This window comes from Acomys minous, assembly GCF_964271855.1.
Source record: "Acomys minous genome assembly, chromosome: 10".
Lineage (NCBI taxonomy): Eukaryota > Metazoa > Chordata > Mammalia > Rodentia > Muridae > Acomys > Acomys minous.
In genome coordinates, this window is record NC_140491.1 from 45,047,110 (window position 1) to 45,071,570 (window position 24,461).

Genomic DNA, 24,461 nt, shown 5'->3' on the forward strand with positions numbered 1-24,461 from the left:
TGGGGCCATCACACAGCCCAGGAAACCCTTAGGATTGGGGGAGCATTCTCTGATGTCCAGTCACTTGTGGGGGTTTAGAGTTTCCGCCATGAGTTAGGTTAGTTGTGCCTTGCTTTCCTTCTCCTTTCAACAGGCTAGCTTTGAACTCCTGCGCTCCTAGGTTGGTTCGAGAGTGCTGGGATTGTAGCGTTTGCCGCCACACCCTGTAGTTCCTTTGTGGAAGGTTTCCAAGGTCTTCCCTGATAGTCCCCTGTACTGTTGGCGCCTCCTTATCTCTTTCTGATCTCTGATCTCCTGAGATTTTGGAGTAGAGAGAAGATGCACCATAGTGAGTCAGGAGTGGGCCAAGAGCCTGTGTGGCCTCTTAGAGATCTATGTAGAGATGAAGGGCCTCTGTCTAGGTTGTATTCCAGCGTGATGCTCTCTGCCACATTGTGCTAAATATGGTGACTGCTCTCCTGTGGCTTCCGTCCCAGGTCTGTTGACTATTCCCTGTCTACCCGAGCCCCAGGTGTTTCCATTTACCTTGGGGGTCCTTCTGGGGGCCCCCCTGTTCTACCTGAACCCCAGGTGTCTCCTCCCACTCTGGTCCCGCTGCCCTTCCACCGCTCCTCTTACCCCCATGGGTGTAGAATGCTATGACTCGGTTGCCTTTTGCTCTGAGTCCATCTTTTACAGGCCAGCGTGGCTCTAAGCCATGGCATGCCCTAGAGTACAGGGTCTGGGAAGATGTCATTGATGCTGTGGTCAGCTAGGCAGTGATGGCCAGGGCCTCATTGGTTGAGTAGGGTTCTCCTTGTATCAGACTGATGTGTAGGACAGTGGGGGGTAGTACAGCCACAGGAACATGGTCTCTCCGCCCCTTTACTGTAGGCCTAAAGGAAAAAAAGAAAGGAGCTTAGAGCACCTCATTGGTGCTTATAAATTGAAGAGAGCAGAAGTGACCTTGTCAGGAGGGGACCTTCGCTACTTTGTGTCTCTGAGCTCTCTGTGGCTGTACCTCCTGGGCTGAGTCCAACCAGAAGCCAACCACTCTGCCTCGGGGTAGAGAGCAGGTTCTTAAGCCTGTTCCCAGCCAAGGGATGTGCCTCTTGAGTGCTGCTGTACTGTCTGGCCTGTTTGCAGACACTACTGCCCTGCATAGTAACCCAGTCCTCGTGGTGAGGTCTGTGTCACAGACAGCACTAGGCCCTTTCTCTGCATGTCGTATCCACACAGAGGGTCGCATCACCCCTCTCTGTGTGCAGACCAGAGACGGTGGTCTCAGGGCGTCATCCACCTCACAAAGCTTGATGTACAGTGTCTGTGAGTGAAGACAACAGCTCCTGCCTGTCCTCTGGGATTGGTAGAGGCCCCATACACCCACCAACATAGGGTGTGTAGAAAGCCTTCTAGTTTATTTGTATTGTGAACCCCGCTCTCTCTCATGGAAGCACTTCTATTTTAGGAATTGGATCTTGGGGCTGGCGGAAGTACCCAGTAAGTAAAACACTTGCTGAGTAAGCCCGAGGATCTGAGTTTGGTTCCTGGAACTCACATAAAGTTTCACAGAATGAGCTGACAGTGAGCTGACTCCACAAAGTTGGCCTTTGGACCTCAATTTGTCCCATGGCATTTGCATGCTTTCTCTCACAGGATCGCCCATAATATTAATAAAGAAAAAATAAGTTAAAAAAAAATCAGATCTTGGGGCTGGAAAGATGGCTCAGAGGTTAAGAGCACTGGCTGTCCTTCCAAAGGTCCTGAGTCAATTCCCAGTGACCACATGGTAGTTCACAACCATCTCTAATGAGATCTGGTGCCCTCTTCTGACCTGCAGGTGTACATCAGGCAGAGCACTGTATACGTAAGAAATAAATAAATATTTTTTTTAAAAGAAATCGGATCTGTAAGTATGACCCTCAATTCTAAAAATAAGGGCAAAGAAGGTGCTTGGAGGCAAAGCGGGGATGAGGCTCCGACCTGCATGCTCTGCCCTGAGTCAGCATTAGCTAGTTCTGTGCAAGGTAGGGACAGTGTAACAGTGGATCAGCTGATTCCATATGGAGCTGGGCTTCCCTCTGGGCGGCAGGCTCAGCAAGGTCTCCTAGCCCCCACCTAGGGCTAGGACCCACAGAGTGATGGTACTACAGAGCTGGCAAGGTGGGTACAAAGCCTGCCACAGCTTTGCAATACCCTAGTCACAGTTATTTTTCCCAAAAGTCCTTTATGGAAAGTGCGCCATGGTCGTCTCACATGTCTGAAACCCACAAGCGCCTTGATCGTGTATGTAAGCACAGGCCATGCGTAGAGCTCTGGTGGGAAGGCTCTGTAGATGAAGGGCTTTGCTGGCCAACACCTATAGCAGTGACTGGCGTGCACAGTGCTCAGTGGTCCCTAGGAAGAGTCGTTTTCCCTTATATATTGAGGGTTGGGTTTTTATTGAGGAATCAGCCCACACAGCCTTCTCTCTTCCTTAATATGCTGCCCTTAACCCCTCAGGTAGTTCTTTGTTACTTTTACATAATAGGTAAGAGCCCAAGGAGAAGCCCAAAGCAGTGTTGAGGCTTGGACTTGTGGTCGGTATGTGCTGCTTGGCTGGGAGCTGTTTGTCTTTCTTGCCCTGTCATTTCCTGAACTTAAGTCTCCCTCTGTTAAGTGAAGAGGACTCCAGGCTGGTCCTGCAGCTTCTGTGAGCTCTGTTGGTGATGATTTAAATAAATGGTATGTGAAATGTCCAAGGGACCTCGGTGGGCATGTCAGAATGCTATGTGATTGTGTGTATTTGAGTGCATACGCGTGTGTGTTCACATGTAAATGGGCACTACATGTGTGTTTGGACACATGATCGGGTGCATGTGTACCTTATTGTCTGTGAATGTGCTCATTTCTCTGACTGCATATATGTGTGTGCACATATCTGTGTGCGTGTGTCTGTACACACATGAGAGCACCACTCTGGCTCAGGGTGCTTGGTAGAGTTGAACCTCTCTGTTCTACCATGCCTGTAATCTTGGTGAGAGCATGCCTGAGAGGTGCTTGAAAGAGAAAAGGGGGCCGGCTAGGTGGTACTTTGTATAGAGAAGGTATTCAGCAGGTCCCTGTCATTCATTTGTTAAGAATGATGGCCCAGAGGACACTAACATTATCCTCCCCTCTCCCTACCGCCCCCCTTCCCCTCTTCAAGGCAGGGTTTCTCTGTGTGGCCTTGACTGTCCTGGACTTGCTTTGTGGACCAGGTTGGTCTTAAACTCATAGAGATCCTTCTGCCTCTGCCTCCTGAGTGGTGGGAGTAAAGGAGTGTGCCACCATGTCCGGCTCCCCAACTTTCTTTTAAGTTCTGACTTTCTGTAAGGCTGTGAGATGTCACAAGCATAGCTCCCAACCCTTTGGGACCCTCTGAGTGCAATGTAGCCTCGGGGGTGCCTTACCCCTCTACCATCGGTGACAGACCACAAGGCATTGTGCAGACTGGAAGGAGCCCTCCTCACACACTGCTTTGTTCTAGGCCCAGAACTATGAGAAATAGATTTGCTATTGTAGCTCAGCTACTTAGGCTATGGTATTTTCTTTTCGTTTTTAAAATAGCAATCCAAATAGATGGAGACATCATATTTGTGCACACAAGTATAGTAATTCCGTTATTATGCAATTGCTACTTTTCTTTAATACCCTGGAATTATGTTCCAGGAATCTTAGCTCTGATCTTTCTCATGACCTCTTTTTATTTTTCAATTATTATTAAATTCAGTTGCTGCGGGTACTACTTAGCGTGAAGATGTTTCATCCTGTCTCTCAAATGCTGCCCTCTTTTTTGAGGACAATGTAGTGTGTCAGGAAGTAACGCCCAGGGTGCTGTGGGTTGCATGTGTGAGCCCAGAATCCTTCAACAGTGCTTTCAGATCTGAAGCACCCTGCAAGTTCCACAGGCAGTGATGCCAGCCGGGTAGGCCTAGGAGGCATAGGAGCCTGACTGCTGTGGCCAGGGGTTGTGGCTCAGACCGGAAATGCGTTGTGGAGATGCCGTAGGTCCTGTGTGATGTTGACATGGGAGGGAAGGCATCATATTGCCAAAGGCAGTGGATTTTCAAAGGGTGCCAAGGCCCAAGGGCTTAGCCTGCCACCCTATGAAAAGCAGCACAGCCTGCCTCAGAGGTCCAGCCTGCCTCATGAAAAAATAAGAGACCCGGCATCCCCGTGTTGCCAGGTCTGTGTCTCTTGATGCCCGGGACGTGCATCTGCTATTCTCATGTATTGTGACCAGCATGGCCTCTGTCCAAGCTCTGGTTCCCTGCCCTACCCTGGGCCAGCTTTCTTAGCGCCCAGTGCCCACCTTACATAGGCTGCAGATCTGCACCCTCTTCCTAAGTCATTCTCCCTGCATTGGCCTTCGGCTATCCAGGCTGGGCTGCCTTTGCTAATCACTTTCCTGTCTTTTGATGCTTTCCCTTTCTAGAGCAGTGGTTCTTACCCTTCCTGGTGCTGTGACCCTTTAATGCAGTTCCTCGAATTGTGGTGACCCCCAACTATAAAATTAGCTCATTGCTACTTCATAGCTGTAATTTTGCCACTCTTAACAATCATAATGTAGGGGCTAGAGAGATGGCTCAGTGGTTAAGAGCACTGTCTGTTCTTCCAAAGGACCTGGGTTCAGTTTTTAGCACCCACATGGCAGCTCACAACTGTCTGTAATTCCAGTTCCAAGGGATCTGACAGCTTTATACCAAATGCACATTAGAATACAAGTAAAATTTAAAAGTTATTTAAAAGCCGGATGTGGTGGTGCATGCCTTCAGTCCCAGCACTCGGGAGGCAGAGGCAGGTGGATGGATCTCTGTGTGTTCAAGGCCAGCCTGGTCTACAAAGTAAGTCCAGGACAGCCAGGGCGGTTACACAGAGAAACCCTGTTTTGAAACACAAACAAAAAAGAAAGAAAAGAAAAGAAGAAAAAAATGTTATTTAAAAAAAGACTCATAAAGGGCCGGGCATGGTGGTGCACGCCTTTAATCTCAGCACTCGGGAGGCAGAGGCAGGTGGATCCCTGTGAGTTTGAGGCCAGCCTGGTCTACAAAGTTGAGTCCAGGACAGCCAAGGCTACACAGAGAAACCCTGTCTTGAAAAACCAAAAAAAGAAAAAAAAAAAGAAAAAAGAAAAAGTCTTATAATGTAAATATGTGATATGCAGGATATCTGATAAATGGCCCCCATGGGGGTCGAGACCCACAGGTTGAGGACCACTACTCTCTAACCTGCTCTTGGGGGAGGAGGGTGGACCTGAGAAGCCATAAAGCCTCTGTTAGGAGCACTGCACTTGTTCCTGAGTGGCCTTTGAGGCTGGGCCTCCTGTGTGGATCCACCTCTCACTCAGCCACAAGCCCTGCCCTTTCGCTGTGTTCACTCATGGATGGCTGTTTTCTGCCTTGCTTCCCGGTTAGTTCCCCCATCCTTTGGGTCTCAGCTCCTCACAAGGGACCCTGCCGCCCCGATTCTCTCCTAATGTCTGGATGGTCAGTGAGTAGCTGCAGAAAATTGTTTGGTTTCTGTCCTCATAGGAAGCCCAGGAGGCTGAGGGGCTGGCTTTGCTTTATGAACCAGCTCTGTTGGTGCTGAGCGTGTCCGCCATACCAAGCAGGCATATTACTCTCCAGTGCAGTACTCACTTGCAGCATATTGGGTGAGCAAGTGGATGCCTGTGTTTTATTATGCGTGTAGTGATTGCTGTGCTTTGACTTTGCTTTGTCTTCTCTTAATCTCCATTGTGAATACTAAGATAGTGGAAACGCTCCGACCCTGGCGTTGAGAAGTAGGGCCTCTGGAAGGTTATTGGGATTTACAGTAATCAGCGTGGACTTCAATGATTAAGTACTGGTGCTTTCGTAAGAGGGTGCACGCGCACGCATGCAACCCCCCTTCATGCACGCACACATGTATGCTTCCTATGTCTCATCATGTGTTATCTTGCTCTATCTTGGGACATTGCTATTAAGATAGCCATCACCAGATGTGGCCTTTGCACCTTGGAGAGGAGCTGAGTCAAAATAGATTTTATTCAGTCTGGTTTCATTATTAGACACACAAAATAGGGTATGTTAATCAGGAAGGCAGGTCCTGAAGGGCCCATGTCTGGTAGGCAGGTGTTCAGTGCAGGAGTGCATTAGGCTACCTGTGTCATGTGGGCAGGTGTCCAGTGCAGGAGTGTTTAGGGTACCTGTGTCACGTGGGCAGGTGTCCAGTGCAGGAGTGTTTAGGGTACCTGTGTCATATGGGCAGGTGTCCAGTGCAGGAGTGCATTAGGGTACCTGTGGCATGAAGAAAAAGATGGTTACCCTGAGGAGCTGATAGGCTCTATGAGCCAAGTTTGTGGAGATGGCACTCTGACTGTTTTTCAGCCTGTCTGTTGCCCAGGCTGAGAGCTCCTGCCCCTACTCGCTCAGCAGGCCCATAGGGACAGCAGGCTGCAGGAAAGTCTGCATGGCTGGCCCATCCCTCTGTTTGGTTCTTGCAAACGCAGATGAAATAGGTAACTTTGCCCCATAGCAGTTAGAGAGAGGTGACTCTCCCCCACCCCAGCTTTACCCTGACTGCTTCCACTTTCCTGTATTTTCTCAGTTAAAATGCTCCTGTGACGACCGACCCATCTAGTTCAGCATCCGCCGCCTCCACCATCCTTCCTGCTCCATCCTTAGGGTGGTGTGACAGAATCTTACAGAAGAACAAGGGGAAAAAGGCACCTGGGAAACTGGTTCTGCCTCCTGTACTTAGTTCTCAGTTTTTTTGTTTTTCAAGACAGGGTTTCTGTCCTGGACTCGCTCTGTAGACCAGGCTGGCCTCGAACTCACTGAGATCCACCTTCCTCTGCCTCCCGAGTACTGGGATTAAAGCCACGCAACACCATACCTGGCCTTAGTTCTCAGTTCTTGATTTTGGTTGATACGCTCTGTTTTCTGCAGAGACATCCTGGGCTTCTTCCTGCTATTCCTGAAAGGTCTGAGAGGTTTCGGTGGGTCAGGGACATCTGTCCTGTTAGTCAATTTGCAGGCAGATTTTGATTTTTTTTTAAGTTTTTTTTGTTTTTGTTTTTGTTTTTTTGTTTTGTTTTGTTTTGTTTTTGAGTAGCCTGGCTGATACAAGTTTTTACTCTACAGCAACTGTGATCTGGACACTTTTCACGTGGCGAGCCTGCTAATTTCTGCCGTGTTGCCCAGGAAATGCTGTTCTCCGGGTGCTCATGGCTGTTAGGGCTGGGAACAGCTGAAGGAAGTGGCTTCTCAGAGGGGGTCTGTGTGTAGGGTGTTGGAGAACATGAGAGACAGAACGTGATTCATCCAGGAGCTCATTTAGGACTTGGTAAATATCTATAGACCATTATATAAAGGACTCCGGCAACCTTGTCAGCCTGCAGCCTGGATTCCCAAGGCCCGTGGAGAACAGGCACTCCCAAGACGACACGACACGTAGCAATGTCAGGCCTTTGGGACCAGATGGCTGTGAGGCCGAGTGTGGCATTAGAAGCCTGGATTCCTAACTCTGCTTCTGCACTCTCTCCTGTGAGTTGGGAGTGAGGCGTGCTGGGTGACTCTGCTGTAGACAGACTTCAGTGTGCAGACACTGACTCCTGCATGGAGTGAGGACAGGGCTGGAAGCTGCCTTGAGTGAACGCCTGGCCCGCACTTGAAGCTTTAGAGCAGTTCACTTTCGTAGTGATGAAATGGCAAACTCTGGTTATTGCCTGAAATGTTTGCCATGTTCCTGTGTATTCAGCAGACTTGCCTTTCGAATCCTTTGCTCATTGAAAAATTAGATGACCTCCCCCACCCCTTTTTGATTTCTCAGGCTTCATTATGTTAGGAATGCTGCATTAAAAAAAAAAAAAATTACACCAGGCAAAAACATGTGCCACTTTCTGATGGCTTCGTCCTCTGAACAAATCACCTTTCCACCTTACAAATGCAAATTCTCATATATTTGCCTTTCTTTCCCCTCCTGTTCGTGGTATAAAAATACCATGCAAAAATCATAAAGGTTTTAGGCTTACTTTTTCATTTTATGTTCTTTCTCCTTAGAGTGCTTGCCCATTCTCATTGTCACAAAGATCTTCCCCCCCACCGCCCCACCCCACCCCCCACCCCCCCGACAGGGTTTCTCTGTGTAGCCTTGGCTATCCTAGACTCGCTTTGTAGACCAGGCTGGCCTCGAACTCACAGCGCTCTGCCTGCCTCTGCCTCCCGAGTGCTGGGGTTAAAGGCGTGCGCCACCATGCCCGGCGTCACAAAGATCTTCTATGGCATCTAATAGTCACTTATGCCTCTCCTGTTTGGCACGTCGGGAATTCATGTAGTTAGTCCTGTTGGTTTTCTCGTGGACTAAACAGTTTGCCCATCTTGGTTCCTCCTGCCTTTGAGGCAGTCTGTGATGTGTCATAGCTTTCCTGTGTCAGCTTCTTAGGGACAGATGAGCTCCTCGTATTTGTCGCATATTATACAAGGAACTTTATGTCTTCTAGCCTTGGCTTCTGGAAAGTACTTTCACATATCAGATCTTTAGCAAGCATGGTTTTTAATAATTACCTCATATTCTACATGGAGATCAACCTACCTATCTATCTATCTATCTATCTATCTATCTATCTATCTATCTATCATCTTTTTCTCATAGTCCAGGTAATCTTTATTTCCATGTCAGAAAGGTCTTTGCTGTCGCAGGTCTGTTTGTCACGACAGAAGGAGAGGTGGTGGCAGCAGACAGTGATGGGGTCCTTGCTGAGGGGAACTGGGACAGCAGCTCCTCACTTTGGTGTTCCTGACGGATGTTCGCGTTATTAGCTTAGTGACCTGGAACCCAGTTCTTGCAAGGGCACAGAAGAGCCTTTGTCTCCTGGCTCGCCATATGTTTAAACCAGGCTCACCTGAGATATGTGATGGCCTGGAACTCGCTTTGTAGAGCCAGATGTACTGAAACATGTGATCCTCCTGCCTCAAATCTCCTGCGTGCTAGGATTCTGAGCACAAGCCACCGTGCCTGGCCTGTGCTTCTACTTACTGTTTGTAAAGTAGAGCAAAAATGTGAGAATGTGCATTTGTTTGTGGTTACCGTGGGAGCCAGTGGAAAATGATGTGTAAAGCAAGTGGCACTGTGGCAGCCAGATGTGCAGGGCCTAGTCAGCCATTGTGGCGTGGATTTTTTTTTTTTCCCTGAGCCAGGAGGTGCAGGGGCTAGTGGCCGGGAGCACAGGAGTGTGCCTACTGACTTCATTAGCTTTTTCTTTGTAGAATCTAGCTTCATTCTCAATGGATAGCAACCAAAAAAGGACCCTTTCTTTCTTGTGTGTCTTTTGTAAGACCTAAGGGACTTTGTAGAACTTGGTGGGGTGGGTTCATTTGCCTTTCTCTTAATCAGAAGTGGGTCTCTCCCCTAAAAGCCTCAGTCAAGAAGGGTGAATGGGACTGTCATCTGCCTGGGTTGTCATTGTTCGTGTAAGCCATAATGCCTTCCGTGTCACCCTGAGTTTTGGGTCCCTTAGAAGACCGTGAAAATTCCTGTAGGTAAGACCCATATCTACCACCATTTAACATGATAGAAATGGAAACTGATGATACGTAAAGTAAACCACTTGAAAGGAATAGTAACAAACTAAAATAGTCACAAACATTATATTATATGGTAATATAAATATTTTTAGTGAAAAATTCCTTCCTTAAAAGTCTCATTCACAAGAAGGAGAAGTGAGAAGTGTTCTGTGCTTTTCTTTAGTGGGAAGGCAGGGCCCTCCTGTGTTTCCTCTGTGTTCAGTCTGTCCATACACTGGGTAAGAAAGAGCTGGAAAAACATGCAGCCCCGTGTGGATACGCAGAGGGGAAGCTTGCTGACAGCCTCTCAGATTGCTCTGGACTCTAAGATGAGTCTCTCTGTGGAGTCTGAAGTGGAAACAATATGTGTTTCAGCTCTGTCTGTGTCTCTTTGGATGGTCTTGCATGTCGAGTGGATCTTTGGCCACACTAGTGTCACAGTGCCATTTAACACCGGACATTTGGCAGTTCCTGGTCCCTTAATGTACACACACACTTCCTAGTCTTGAGGCATCTGTTAAAATCTCAGAGAGACATCTCTGCTTGTGAGTTGTATCACTGTTGATTTTATCAGAAAGGTCTTGGGTTGTCAAGCTCCTGGTTTTGGGCGTCTTATCTTCTGAAAAAGAATTTTCACTTGAAATCTGAAGTTTTGCCATTGGTGTGACAGCCTCACTCTGATTAACTTCAAGAAGCTGGCGAGCAGCCCCTTCTGAAGAATCACATTTTGTTTGCCAAGATTCTTTCATATAAAAATGGTAATCCCCCCCCCCCCCCAAAAAAAAGATGATCCTGGGCGAGTCACTAGTTCAGCTGACAATGCACAGCTGCACCAGTGCGTTGCTGGATGATCCCGAGACACTCATTGCCGACTTCCTCTTGGCTCTCACAGAATAGCAAAGAGGGATTTGCTGACATTTTTCATCAGGATATTCTTTTGTGAAAAGATTTGTTAATGTATGTATTTTATGCATATGGTTGATTTATGTGCATGAATATCTGCACACCAGAAGAGGAAAAGAGGGTATCCAATCTCACGGGGCTACAATTAAAGAAGGTTGTGAGCTGCCTTGCAGGTGCTGGGAATTGAACTCAGGACCTCTGAAAGGACAGCCAGGGCTGAGCCATCTCTCTGGCTCTCTGGAGGGCATTCTGAGTGAAACTGGTTTTGTTTGTTTGTTTGTTTGTTTTGTTTTTGCGGCAGGGTTTCTCTGTGTAGCCTTGGCTGTCCCGGACTCACTTTGTAGACCAGGCTGGCCTCCAACTCACTGAGATCCACCTGTTTTTGCCTCCTGAATTCTGGGGTTGTAGACATGCATCTTTGCACCCGGTCTGAAGCTGCCTTTTAAACTCAAGTGTCTGCTGGTAGAGAATAGAGTGGGAACTAGTATAAGTTGGCGCTGTTCCTGAAATGCCTGCAGAGGCATCAGCGGTTTCCCCACTGTGTTAACACAAGAGAAGGGGGAAGAGTTGTATGAAAAATACTTTGGCCTCATCAACCCGTTATGAGGTCCTGGGGAACCAGAGGTCTATAGAAACCCTTTGACAACCACTGGCCTGGACCAGGCAGGACCTAACTCTCTTTGAGGGTGACCTTCCTCTGACTCACACAAGAATGGAGTGATGGGAAGCGACACTAAATGTGATTCTGTCGGCAAGGAGGTGGTGGCAAGTGAGGATTGAATGGCAGCAGAAGCTGGCCGGCACAGGGGTAAGAAGCTTCCTAAAGCTTTGTATGACAAGTGCATGTAGGCTTGTCCTGCAAACATATTATATTATGGCGTATGGCATGCAAAGAGCATGCCATCTTTCTGTGGGGATATTGCATGGGTGTGGGAGTAGCACAGAGGCCCAAGCAGCCAGCAAATACAGTTCTTCTGTTTGTGGACATATGAGAAGGCACCCAGCTGTTGCACATGAAGAACTCAGGGGGCCACGAGTACAAATTCCTGTGGGGACTTTATGGAGAGTGAGGACTGTGGGGTCCGACAGAACACTCCTGAGCCCCATGAACCTGGTGTTGAGGGCAAAGTCATAGGCCAGGAGGAAGGAAGCTGTTGTGTTAAATGGCATCCGCTGTCACTCTGAGCAGAGGCTACCATGCCCACTTTCTGGCCATCTTTCACACGAGGAAGCAAAGTCCAGAGTTCAGGGGACTCCGCCCTTCAGGGGTACAGGGTGCTTTCAGCAGGGAGAAATTGGTTAGGACGCTGAGCAGGAAGACGTGGGTGAGTAACACCACTGTTTTCTTTTTTAATTTTTTAATTAAGTAATTAATTAATTTACTTCTTATCTACAAATAAAAAAAGCTATAGGAGGCTGTACAAACCAAAATGTGTCAAAATCTAAAATTTGGATGCACAAAATATTTCAGATTTTGGAGCATTTTAAACTTTGGGCTTGCCGGGCGTGGTGGCGCACGCCTTTAATCCCAGCACTCGGTTGGCAGAGGCAGGCGGATCGCTGGGAGTTCGAGGCCAGCCTGGTCTACAAAGCGAGTCCAGGACAGCCAAGGCTACACAGAGAAACCTTGTCTTGAAAAACCAAACCAAACCAAACCAAACCAAACCAAACCAAATCAAACTTTGGGCTTTTGGAGTAAAATAATAAGCCAGAGAAGTCTATGAGGAATGTTCTCAAATCTGAAACCTCTTGGTCCTAAGCATTTTGGAGCCTGCGCTCACTGTGAGGATGAACATAGTTCTTGCCCATAAGTGATTGTGATGACGTCCTAGGGAAATGGCAGTGTACATATTTATACAACACAGCCTCATACCATATCGGGTTTTAACCCACCAGTAATGGTATGGGAGACAGAATCACAGCCTGAGGGAATAGCACTTGATAGCCCAGGAATTATGGATTTTTTAGTTGATTCTTTTCCCCGCATTTGACAGGTGAAGTAAGAGCTGGTAGTTTGAACATCTGTAATCCCAGCACTTGAGAACCCGAGGCAGGGGTGTTGCCATAAGCTTAAGAGGCTCTGCCCCCAAGAACAGCAGCAGAATTGCCCCCTTTCCTTCCATCTGCCTGTCTAACATGTTAATTAATTAGTCAATTAATTTAAGACTTACTTTTATTTTCTATGTATCAACATTTTGCCTGCATGCATACCTGTGTACCACATGTGTGACCTCACATGTGCCTGGAGATCAGAAAAGGGTGTCAGATCTCCTGGAGCTGGAGTTAGAAATAGCTGTGAGCCACCATGTGGGCGCCGGGAATTGAACCCGGGTCCTCTGGAAAAGCACCAGTACTCTTAACCACTGAATGATCTCTGCAACTCCATCCATTTTCTCTTAGTCGTTCAGGATGATTTATTTAATAGGCAGATGCAAAGCATTTATGAAAGTCCAGAGAGTAGTTGGAGTGCATTAAATACATGCTTGAAATTGTCAGAAAACAAATATAATAATTGTTTTTTGTTTTTTTTTTTTTTTTAAAAAGCACAATGTTTAAATCAACTTCTTGGCAGGTAGGTGGAATTGGCTGAGAGACAAAGCCGATGGGGACATTTTGCCTTTGGGGACCTGTGTGCCTGTTGGTGGGGGGAGCTCTAGTGATTTGGGGGCTTTCCACTTGCAGGTGCCTTCCCAGCTTAGAGGCTGTCAAGTGCAAGGTCCTTGCTGTGTGTCATCCTGCTACCAGCTTGGTTTACAGTTAATGTATGAGTGAATCATCTGGTTCCATCCACAGACTCTGACCTTCCCTCATTAAATGGAGCGAAGATAGATGAGTGGCTTCTTGCTGGCATGTGGTGAGGTTTTAGGAATGCCTGTGCAATCCGTGCTGTAGGCTCCGAATAGTTGAACTGTCGGTTGTGTTGCCCTTGGCAGAAAATGATGATACACAGCAAAGCCCGTCTGTCCTTCAGCCTGCAGCCTGTCCTGAGGGATGGGCTGTTAGGATGATCCTGACATGACAAGCTTTGGGGTCAGAGGTCCTGAGGCAGCTAGGTGGGCTTCAGAAGCAAGCATTGGATAGTCAGAGTGGACCTTGGAACCAGGCTGGGGGTCTGTGTGGAACTGTCGGCGTGGGTCCACAGAAGACCTGGGGCTGATGCTGAGGAGGGTAGCTTTCCCTGTGCGTGATAGGACATTGGCTCATTTCCCATCGTGGTCGTAAGGCAGCAAGCACGTTGTGAACTAGGAACAGAGACGGCCGGATTTCATCATGCCGTGAACATCCTGTTAGAGCCTTCGTATACTTGTTAACATCTACTCTTTCTCACTGATTCTTGCATTGGGGATGTAAGGGTTCAGGGGCCAAGCAGTTCCCACTCAGCTTTTCTTCATAGGCTGTCTGTCATCTGAAAGCCTGACTGGGGTCAGAGTCGGCCGTCCCTGGTGGGACATCACACTCACGGAGTTGGCAGGCTGAGCTGGACCAGTGTAGGATGTTGGCTGGTGGCTTCTATTTCTTTCCAACGTGGCAGCTCTGCAGGGCTGCTGAAGTGGCCCTGTAAATTGTCAGAAGTCGCCGTATTCTTTGCCACACAGCACCCCCCCCCCGCCGTGTTGTACTAACATACAGACAGCAGGCATTCATTGTATGTGAGGCCGGAATTATTAAAGTTATCGCAAAGGCTGCCTGCTGTGTGATTGGTCCAGTCATCTGCTGCTTCTGGGGTGTGCTACCCCCTTTCTGTCTTAGTACTTTCTGCTCTTTCTGGCCGTCCTCTGCCTGGGCTGGCTTCTGTCTGGGTTTTTAAGCTCTCATGAAAGCCTTGTTGCTATCCAGTGAAAAATCTTGATTTCTGAGTTCCCCGCTCACCGTTACGTGTGCTGATCGGACGATGCAGAATAAATATTTGTGGTGTATATTCTAACAGTTCTCAGAAGCTGGGACAAGACAATTGAAAAACCAGATCCCACACACAGATAAAACCTGAACAGGTTGTTAACTCCTGGGAGTTCACAAAATTTTAGGCCCTGGGCAGATTTATCTGTTTCTGTGAAGCTTTGTGGTTAAGTATTATCCAGAAGGCAGAGTGGCCCGACCATGGAAACTTTTCTGAGTTCCTAGGTTCACAGCGCCAAGCTAAGGTTTGCTCCCCGGGTCTCTCTGACCTCTGAGGCCTTGTTGTCTGGGCTCTGCACACTTCTGCTCGGGGCATCACTTTGTAGTTTGAAAGCAGGGCCCCATGAATGATTCCATTTGACATTGAGAGTTCTCTGAAGAAAAACAAGAGGTCCAGAGAGGTCCTAGGATTTGCCCTGGGCAGCCCTGCTGGAGGGGCAGAGCTCAGACAGGAAGTCTCAGGCAGGTACCAAAGGGGAAGGCATTGAGGCCTCTCTGATGCCCCCCAGGGTGGTTGTGGTGGGCTGAAGTATGCAGTCGCTTCATTGCCCACTGTCCCCATCCTGCCCTCTCTCCCACTTATGGCCTTGTCACTGCACTGCCCTGCACCATGCTGCTGCTCCTGGCCTTTTATTCCTGGAGGCCCAGCTGCGACCTGCCTCTGGGCCAGAGGGGAGGGCCTGTGAAATCCACATTGGTTCCAGCACCCGGCTGCATTGTCGGAGCCTCCCATGACACAGGACCCACTCCGCTCACATAATGGCCCCCGTTGAAGGATTCTTCTGTAAGAATTTAGACATGAATTTATTCTGACAGTGCCTGCTTAGGTCTCCCGGAAGTGGAAACCTGCGGAGACCTAATGAACTCCTGACTTTCTCCCTCCTAGGAGCATCTGATTAAATCCCTGGGGCTTTGTTCTTTCTTTTTCTCCTTCTCTTCTTTCCCTGAGGATCAGCTATAACTTTTTACCTTGGCTGGATGAGCCTTTAAAAAATACGTATAGACCCCCACTCCTGATGCATTTCTACCTGGGATGTTTGAGATTTTTGTCATTATTTTTTCTTTTTTTTTCTTTTTCTTTTTCTTTCTGTTCTTGGAATCAAAGACAAGTCCTGTTACGTGCCGAGCGCCTGTGCTAACGCACACAGCTGTAGCTCGGTCCTTAGATGTCATATTGTCTCGATTTGCACTCTCGGTGGTGCACAGCTACCTGTTGGAGGGGAGGGAGCTAGCTTCCTCAGCCTTCCTTCTAGACGGGCTCAGGGAGGGAGACCTAGCAAGTGTCACCTGAGATTGTTCAACTAACAGGCATTCTTTCTCTTTCTTCCAGCCTGCAAGTATTCCTGCCACAAGAAATGTGAAGCCCAGGTAAGCATTCCGCGGCTTTCTGGTGGGACTTCTTTGAGCGGCCTTTACTGACTGATTCGCAGAGGTGGGAGGGAACCTCTGGACCGCAGCCTCAGAAAAGGAGCGCAGTAACAGAGGCCAGTGGCATTGCCTAGTGTGGCGTGACCTTTCATCTCAAGGGCGAACCAAAGGAGCTTTGAAATCCATGTTCTTAATTAGAGAAAATCATTCTGAAGAGTCTGATTTCAGATAAGACCTCAATCATCTTTCCCCGGCCGTGCCAGCAGCTCCTTCACAGCGACGACGAGTGAGCCCTACTTTCTCCATGTGTTGACATCTGTTCTTGGGGCAGAGGGACTAGAAATGGGTTCAGGGCCTAGAGGAGTGTGCTGGCTCACTCTGACAGTAGTTAGCGGTCACTGTGCTTGGAGTCAGGATCACTAGGCCTAGGATGGCCCCAGAGTACTCTGAGGGCCAAGCCGTCACCTGGTGGCTGTGGACTGGATTCTTTGCCTGTGATGAGCAGGAAAGTGAGAGCTCTAGAGATGCTGATGACAAGGATGGCTTTGCCTTCTCCCTTGTCCCCAGCTCTGGGGTTCCTGGCTTTGAGATTGGTCTTTTAGTGTGACCACAGGCTCTCAAGAGCTTCCTGGCTGTCAGACTGTCAGGGGTCATGGTGAGCTGTCCCAAGGCTACAGGACGAGGGGCATGGGGCAGAGCTTGTGGGTCATGCTGTTCTCAGATTTCCTGCCTGCCTTCAGCCTCTGGACTGGAGGTTGTATGGGAACACTTCAGAACACCGTGAACCTCATGCCATCACATGCATGTTTTCCATGTGAGGACTAGGAAAGGAAGACTCCTTCACAGAAAAGCACACATGTATATACACAAACATACATGCACATCCCCCTCCCCTGCAAGCATACTTTCATTTTGTCCATATGTACATGCGCGTGTACTCACCGACATCACACCCACACAGACAGAAAGTGAACGGTCTTAGCCCTAGGTTTTGGTTTTTGTTTTCCCAGAAATAAATGACTTGTTCTTTTTTTTTTTTTTTTTTTTTGGTTTTGATTTTGGTTTTTTGAGACAGGATCTCTCTGTGTGTTAGCCTTGGCTGTTCTGGACTTGCTTTGTAGACCAGGCTGGCCTCAAACTCAACAGTGATCCACCTGCCTCTGCTTCCCGAGTGCTGCGATTAAAGACATGCGTCACCACGCCCGGTGATGACTTGTTCTTTTAAGTGCTTTTCTGTATAGATTTAGAACATGCAGAAAGCCGAGAGGATTGCTCAGTGCTGCTCTTACCCAGTTTAAAAGTCAGCAGCCCTCATTCCTCTTCATCCTCTGCCTCTCGTTCTTGAGGTCACCAGGGAGCTTTGTTTGAGTCAAGTAGGTGACACAGAGGAGCTCCACCTTCTCTTGCCACTCAGGTAGGCCCTGGGAAAGGGCCTTTCCCACTCGGGCCAGTGTCTCTTCTTCACGCTCACAATTGGGTGGGACGGATTTCTGACCCCAGTTTATGTCAGCCTCCCTTCTGTGTGCTGCCCACCTTTAGTCAGAGGTATTCTGCTGCAGCGGACGGAGGCTGGAATTCATTTTGAGAGGTCTCTGACTTGTCCTGTTCCCATCCAGGGACTTCAGTGTTCCTTTCACAGTGGTGAGTCCCCTGTGGTGGCCCTTGTCCACATAGCGTATGTATGTCTTGTCACTGATGTGGGTGTGAACAAAGGGCTAGATGATTGTCTTTGTCACCTGACTGTATTCTCAGGCCAGTCATCTCTGACCTGAGCTGCAGAAACGAGCCTGCATCATTCCTTCCATCTCTGACTAGTTAGGATTCCTTGGCTCAAGGAATTGTCCAGAAGCCTTAAGTATAACTGATATGGCTTTGCTAACTTCAGCAGTTGGCAGTTTGCTGAGACATGAACAGGCTTTTCCTCTTTTCAGGTTCTGCCAGGGGGGCAACTGTATTCACATTCTTTTTTTTTTTTTAATTTTTAAAAATATGGCTTTGAATAGCATGACACCAGCAACAACAAAGCATCTTCTCATCCCCAAGATATAAAACCATGGCATGGTGTCAGGGAACTGAGAGCCATAAATTCTCAGCAGCCAAGCAGAGCTTGGTGGCCGGGGAGCATTTCTTCCAGGAGTGGGAATGTGGTTTCTCTCATGTTCTTGCTCTGAGTTCTGGGTCCTTGATCTTTTTTTTTTTTGAATTTTCAAGACAAGGTTTCTGTGTGTAGCCCTGGGTGTCCTGGAATAATTTTGTAGGCCAGGCCAGCCTCGAACTCACAGCGATCCGCCTGCCTCTGCCTCCTGAGTGCTAGGATTAAAGGCGTGCGCCACCGCGCCCGGCTGGGTCCTTGATTCTCACTGTGTGTCATAGATCTCAGTTGGCCATCAGGTCTTCACTACTGTGTGTGCGCGTATTACTGTGCAGCCTCCCTGAATTCAGCTCTGGGAAATTTGAAAGCTTGGGTACGGTTTAGACCTGGTCTGCCTTATACTGACGGGGTGACGAGTGCCCATGTAGGCTCCGCATTGGTGTCCCCGAGGATGAGAGGTGGGGACCGTGCCTGAAGCATTGGTTGAGGTGCAATGGACTCGACTAGCATCGTCATCTTCTCCGTTCTTTCTATTCGTGCCATGGTCTTGGGTGTCTGTCCAGGCCTGTGAAAAGATGATGCTACAAAGAGGATTGAGTCACCGGAGGAGGACTGAGACACAGTGTGGAGACTTAGAAACCCCACTAGTGTGGGCCTGAGTGACTGGACAGCGTGTCTGTCCCTCAGGCCAGGCCGTGAGGCTCCGTGGGCAGATGGAGGGAGAAGACCTAGCTTTTGGTCTCTCCTTGTGGGCTTTGGGGTTGATAATGGGCTGGTCCATCTGCTGTGTTCTGAATGGCTGTGTCTCCAGATCCATGTGTTGAAATGCAACCCTGAATGTGAAGGCATTAGGGAGGCTTCTGGGTAGTTATTAGGTATTGTTCGGTAGGGCCTCGGGAGTAGTAAGCATGGTGCCCTTATCATAGCAACGGCAGAGAGCTTTCTGTCCCTTCCGTCAGATAGAGACTACAGGATCAGAAAGCAGATCCACACTTAGCCTAAACCCATTAGTACTTCAGTGCCCAGTCTTTAGAACTGTGAGCCATAAATCCCTGTCACTGAAGCAACTGAGTTTGAAGTGGGTTTTATTTTTATTTTATTTTATTTTTTATTTTAAGGTAGCTTTGATGGCCTGAGGTAGGTCTGAGCCTCAGTTTCCTCATGTGTGGGATTCCATACCACAATGGCCTCCTCTTGGACACTGAGTGAGATTACTCTGTGTGTAAGCCTTAGGGAAGTCATATAGGCGATGAAAAAACCCTGGAAGAGTTTGGGATGCCACTGTTCTGCTCCCTGGGTGCTCAGCTGATTCATTTCAGCTCCTGAGCTGTCTGGGCCTTGTGACTAGGTTCCCTTCCCTCAGTTGACTCATTTGTCTAAGGGGAAAAGGAAGGGGAAATACAGAAGCTTTGGTAAAGCAGATGATGGAGAAGAGAAGAAGAGGGGCCGGGGATTGTGTCTGTGGAGTGCACAAGAACCAGCCTTGTCCTAGCAGCCTGTGGTTGCCATGGACACTGGCTGTTTTGATATCTGCCCACACCTCCCAGTCACACTTTAGGATCCTGGATCATGAGGTTCCCCCATGGAGACTGAGCATGAGTTAGCTGAGCTGGAGCACACACCTGGGATAGCACTGAGCAGCCATCAGGTCCTGGCATCTAGCATCTGATTTAGTCCAAGAAGGACCAATTTCTAGCACCAGGGCCCTTAGCCCCTAGGCTCATCCTCAACCTAATTGTCCTGGCTCCAAGCTCTATTCTATCTGTGACACATTCAAGATGCCCAGTCCTCTAGAGGAACCATGGCAGGCCCAGCATGTGCCTCTTCTTCCTGTTGGCTCTTTAGCAGTATACTGAGGCCTGGGCTGTCACAGGTGTGTGTTTGTGTGAGGACCAGATGATGCTCTGAGCTACACAAGGAAGCCACTATGAGTTCTTGCTTTGCTTTGTGTGTGGATGTCCCTCCCTTGTCTCATGGTCTTGTGTCCAGACTTATCCTCCCTCAGGCCCCAGAGAACCAGGCAGCCCTACTGTGATTGAAACAGGGTCCAGGTAGTCCCTACTATGGTAGGGCGACTCCAACGTGAGCATTTAGGAAAGAATAAACTTGGTAATATTTGTCCAGACTTAAGCACTGAAGATGTGAATGCCCTCAGCCAACTTCCTACGCCCTAAGGAGTAGTAGTAGTGGTCTTTTTTCATATGGACCCTGATAATTTCCTAGGAGAAGTGAGGCAATTTCACTAGTGAAATAAATGAAAGAACCAAGAAAATCAACCAAAACATTTTTTCATTAAAACAACAGAAGCCAAAGCCCCAAACCCCTGTGAGCTAAGCTGTTGTGCTGCACATGTGTTTGTCAGTTTCCTGGTGCATTTGGCCACTCTGTGGCTTGTACAGCATAATTTCTGTCATTTAGTATTTCTGAGGTTCTGTATCTGAAGGTGGGATGGGCAGTCATAGGCCAGCAGGGCGTTGTCGGAGTGACACGAGACACTGTAATGTCTCTCTTGACGCTGGTTTGTGGTGTATGCTCAGGAAGAATGTAGGTCAGCCATCGCTGTCCAGAGGTCGCACTGAGGAGGTGAGCCTAGAGGCATGGCTGTTTTCTTGTCACATGACACCAAGTGTTCCTGTTCTTGGCTGTCTTGGCAGTGGCAGCTTCAGGACCAATTGATGGCACCTCCCAGAGAGACAGTCCATCCTACGAGCTCAAAAACTACCAGTACTTTTCCACCCACCATTTGTCCTAACGATGGAAGTAGAATTTTGTTTGTTTTGTTTTGTTTTTCTGAGACAGGATGTCTCTGTGTAGTCCTGGCTGTCCTGGACTCGATTTGTAGACCAGGCTGGTCTCGAACTCAGAGTGATCCGCCTGCCTTTGCCTCCTGCGCCACCATGCCCGGTTGAAGTAGCTGAGTTTTAAGCTGGACAGTTCACAAACATTTCTATTGAGCTGTTCACCGTGTGGTGGCTAAAAACCTCCGTTTGCCTGCAAGGGACTGGGAACCAGGCATAAGCTTCAGAAATCCCTAGTGTTCTGCTTCTTTCACGTTGGCCTCATCCTCTAAAGCAAAGGTCCCCCCACCTTCCCAGTGCTGTGCCCTTTAATAAATACAACTCCTCATGTCGTGGTGACCCCCAGCCATACAATTATTTTGTTGCTATTTCATAACTGTACTTTTCCTACTGCTATGGTTCATGGTGTAAGTGTCTGATATACATACATAGGCGACCCCTGTGAAAGAGTCACTCGAGCCGGGCGTGGTGGCGCACGCCTATAATCCCAGCACTCCGGGAGGCAGAGGCAGGTGGATTGATGTGAGTTCGAGGCCAGCCTGGTCTACAAAGCGGGTCCAGGGCATCCAAGGCTACACAGAGAAACAAACAAACAAACAAACAAAAAAAGAGTCACTCAACTCCCTAGGGGTTTGGAACCCACAGGCTGAGGACCACTGCTCTGAAGTTTCCACTACTTCTCCAAATCCATTGATAAACTCAAGAACTAAACACAATGTGTGAGCCTGTGAGAGGCACCTCGTGTTCTCTGAGTTTGGACAAATGTATAGCACAGTATGTATATCATACAGGGTATTTACCCTGACTTCAGTCTCATGTGATTCCCTCTCCCTCCCAGCTTCTGGTGACCGCCAGCCCTTTTGTTGTCTCCCTAGCTTTGCCTTCTCCAGAACGTCACACAAGGGCAGCCCTACAGCCTCATTATTGGAGACAACACACTTCGTTGCTTTATAGAAGAGAGACCAAGGCTGTTTTTGCTTTATGGTTTCTTTTGTGACAGGCTCTTCCTTTTTTAGCCCAGGCTGGAACGAAATTCATTCTGTAGCCCAGACTGGCCTCAAATTTATGCCAGTTCCCTTACCTCAGCTTCCTAAGTGCTAGGATTACGGTCGTGAGTCACTGCACTGGCTAACCAAGGGCTCTGAAGCTGGCTATGATGTGTGGCCAGATTGGCAGGAAGGGAGCATATTGTCTTGTGTAAGTTAGTGTTGTAAATGTCACTTTGTAGTGACGTGTTTACTCTCCAGCAAGGTTCTGCGTTTGGGCCGTGTTTGTAGAGGATTATTTTCCTTACCCTAACAATAGGCCGCCCAAAGGGAATTACTGTAGGCGTGCACCATGTAATGATGCTTCAGTCAACAGTGGGCTGCACACCTGATGGTGGTCCACGAGCTTGCGTCATCCGGTGATAGTGGTCCAGGTTGAGCAAGAATACTGTATGGTATTTACACAGCGATGCTCCTGCGTCACCACGTGTTTGTCAGAGTGAGTCCTCATTGTGAAGTGGAGCAGGCCTATATTATACTCTTTTGAGATGCTGCATTTGTTTTAAATTAACACCAGAGGAAGATGGAAGTCTGGAGAACTTCGGTCCCTTGTGTCCTTGGCAGGGTTTGGGTCAGGCCCATGTACCTTGAGGACTTTTGGAGTCTTTAGAGTGAGAGGCTACCTTCCCATGGCCCTTGATGGGGCCTTGAGATGATGGGCAGCTCTCAGTGAGGACACACTGTGGCTGCAGGTCGGTTTGCTTTGAATTATAACTTATGAGGTTTCCTGGGAAACCTGCGTTTATGCTCCATCTCTGTGTCGCTCGACAGTATCCAGCGTGAGGAAGAAGGCCCCCTGATGACCCCACAGCTTGGCCAGTTCAAGCAAGCATATCTATTAGCTGAGGTCCGCTTGGGTCATAGGACTTTGATGGGAGGCGGGTATGTCCATGTGATAGTGACTAGGGAAGTGGGGGAAGGCCAGTTTAGGTGTCACCTGACCACCTCCCACAAACAGGTTGTTACCAGTGAGCAAGGGCACTGGGGGTATCAAGACAGATGCCATTTTTGTCATGAGAATAACAAACAGATGACCGCTTGCCATAGGGTCCCACCAACAGGATGGGGCAGTGGGTCTTGGAGGTGTTGGGCTAGAGTAGGGGGCAATGGAACTCAAGGTCAGCTATGTGGGAGTGCCTGTGCCTCAAGTGCAGATACTTGGTGAGTATTTTTCTGCCTTCTGGTTGTATCTTTTCAGTTACCTGAATTTTGTGATGGGGAGTTTTATTCATTTCTTCTAGCTTGGCCTCTTTTGTTGAGGACAGAACTGTGAAATGGGAGTTCCCATGCGTTGCTATCTGAAGCAGTCCAAAAAAAAAAAAAAAAAAAGGGGACCTATATTAAAAAACAAAACAAAACAAAAACAAAACCTGGGTCTGAATTATAATTCTACCTTGTGTTAGTGAGGTTCTCTGAAATGAAGGCAAGGACACCTTCCGTAGGGGCTCGTAAAAAGGACTTCAGCCACCTTGCGAGCCCAGGGCTGTGGCTTCTGTAGCTTCTCTTTCTCGCTCCTCTGGACGCACTATGTCTGAATCCCCGCAGTGCCAGTGACTGCAGGAGTTTTCCGAGGCATGCTAGGCAGGTACTTTGATGGAGAGCTGGAGGTCAGCAGCATCAGTGCGTTTAGGCAGGAAAGGAGAGTGTACTTCCTCACTCGTCATCTCACTTGGAGACCTCAGCCAGTGGGTTTTCTTGGAGTCAAAGGCCCTGGTGAGTACCATTTGGCCTGTGGCATCTCAGCTGTGGGGCTGTTCCACCTGGCCTGCTGCTCTTTACCCCCAACATCAGGATCCTGTGTTGTGGCCCCTCCCTAGTTTGTTTCAGGAAGGCTTTAATGATCCTGGTCCATTGACTGCACCAGGGTGACTTCCTAGACTAGACTCTTCACCTAGGCATAGGCTAGAGTTCCCTGTAAGTTCCTGAAGAGCAGGCCTCCGCCCACTTCTTTCAGAGGTGTGTGTGTGTGTGTGTGTGTGCGCGCGCGCATGTCTATGTACATGCGTGCGTGTATCTCTGTGTGTGTGTCCTTCCCTGCTATATGTACGAATGTCTCTGTTCTCCCACGGACTAGCCAGCATCCTAGTTTTCCAGGCCAGCCAACCCTGCTTATTGGTGCTATTGCTCTGTGGTCCTTGGTATCTGGCTTTTTTTTTTTCTTTTTTTTTTTTTCTGCAGGCCTGACTGGGCTTGCCTGGTGAAACTTTGCAGCCTTCTGCACCCAAAAGCTGTGAGGCCAGCCTGGTTTACAAAGCAAGTCCAGGACAGCCAAGGCTAACATAGAGAGACCTTGTCTCGGGAAAAATAAAATAAAATAAAATATACCTTGCGTATTATCACCTAGCTACCTGTGTTCATTGTCAGCTTGGGAAGTTCTGGCTCTGCTTCTCCTCCCTCCTGCTTTGTGACCTTCGGAATAGTGTCTCCTGCTGACACTGGCTTTCCTGTGTGGGGGTGTCCTCTTCTTTCTGGAAGATTCCCATGTGAGCTGACATCTCGTCCAATTGTTTTCCCCTGATACCCTTCTTGCTCTCTGTCACCCCCTTTTGGGGATGACTGCTCATTTTTGGAATTTGACCTACCAGGAATGTCACCCTGGTTCCCGCTTTCTCCATGCTTATGGGGGGGGGGTGGTCTTCTTACTTCTAAGCTCATGGCATCTCCTAGCGCAGTGACACTTCTTGCTCTGGCTCCTTCTCTTCCCACATACCACTCATCCTCTTTACCCACATGTGGTGACAAACCCCCCTACCCCTTCTTTCACCTCTAGTAGGGGGAATTTTCCCAGGCCAGGCACAGCCAGGGTGCACCC

At 48.6% G+C, this 24,461-nt stretch overlaps 1 protein-coding gene across 7 annotated transcripts in view; it reads left to right on the forward strand.

Moving 5' to 3' along the window:
• Nucleotides 1-24,461, forward strand: part of TNS3 (tensin 3) — a 413,668-nt gene that overhangs the window by 44,667 nt on the left and 344,540 nt on the right. For all 7 annotated transcript variants that reach the window (XR_014782789.1, XR_014782790.1, XR_014782791.1 and 4 more), the window contains exon 3: nucleotides 15,676-15,713. Coding sequence is in view for 1 of the 7 variants with exons in the window: in XM_084800093.1 (XP_084656219.1) it covers nucleotides 15,676-15,713 (38 nt within the window). In the remaining 6 variants the exon portion in view is untranslated. The remainder of the gene's footprint in view (nucleotides 1-15,675; nucleotides 15,714-24,461) is intronic.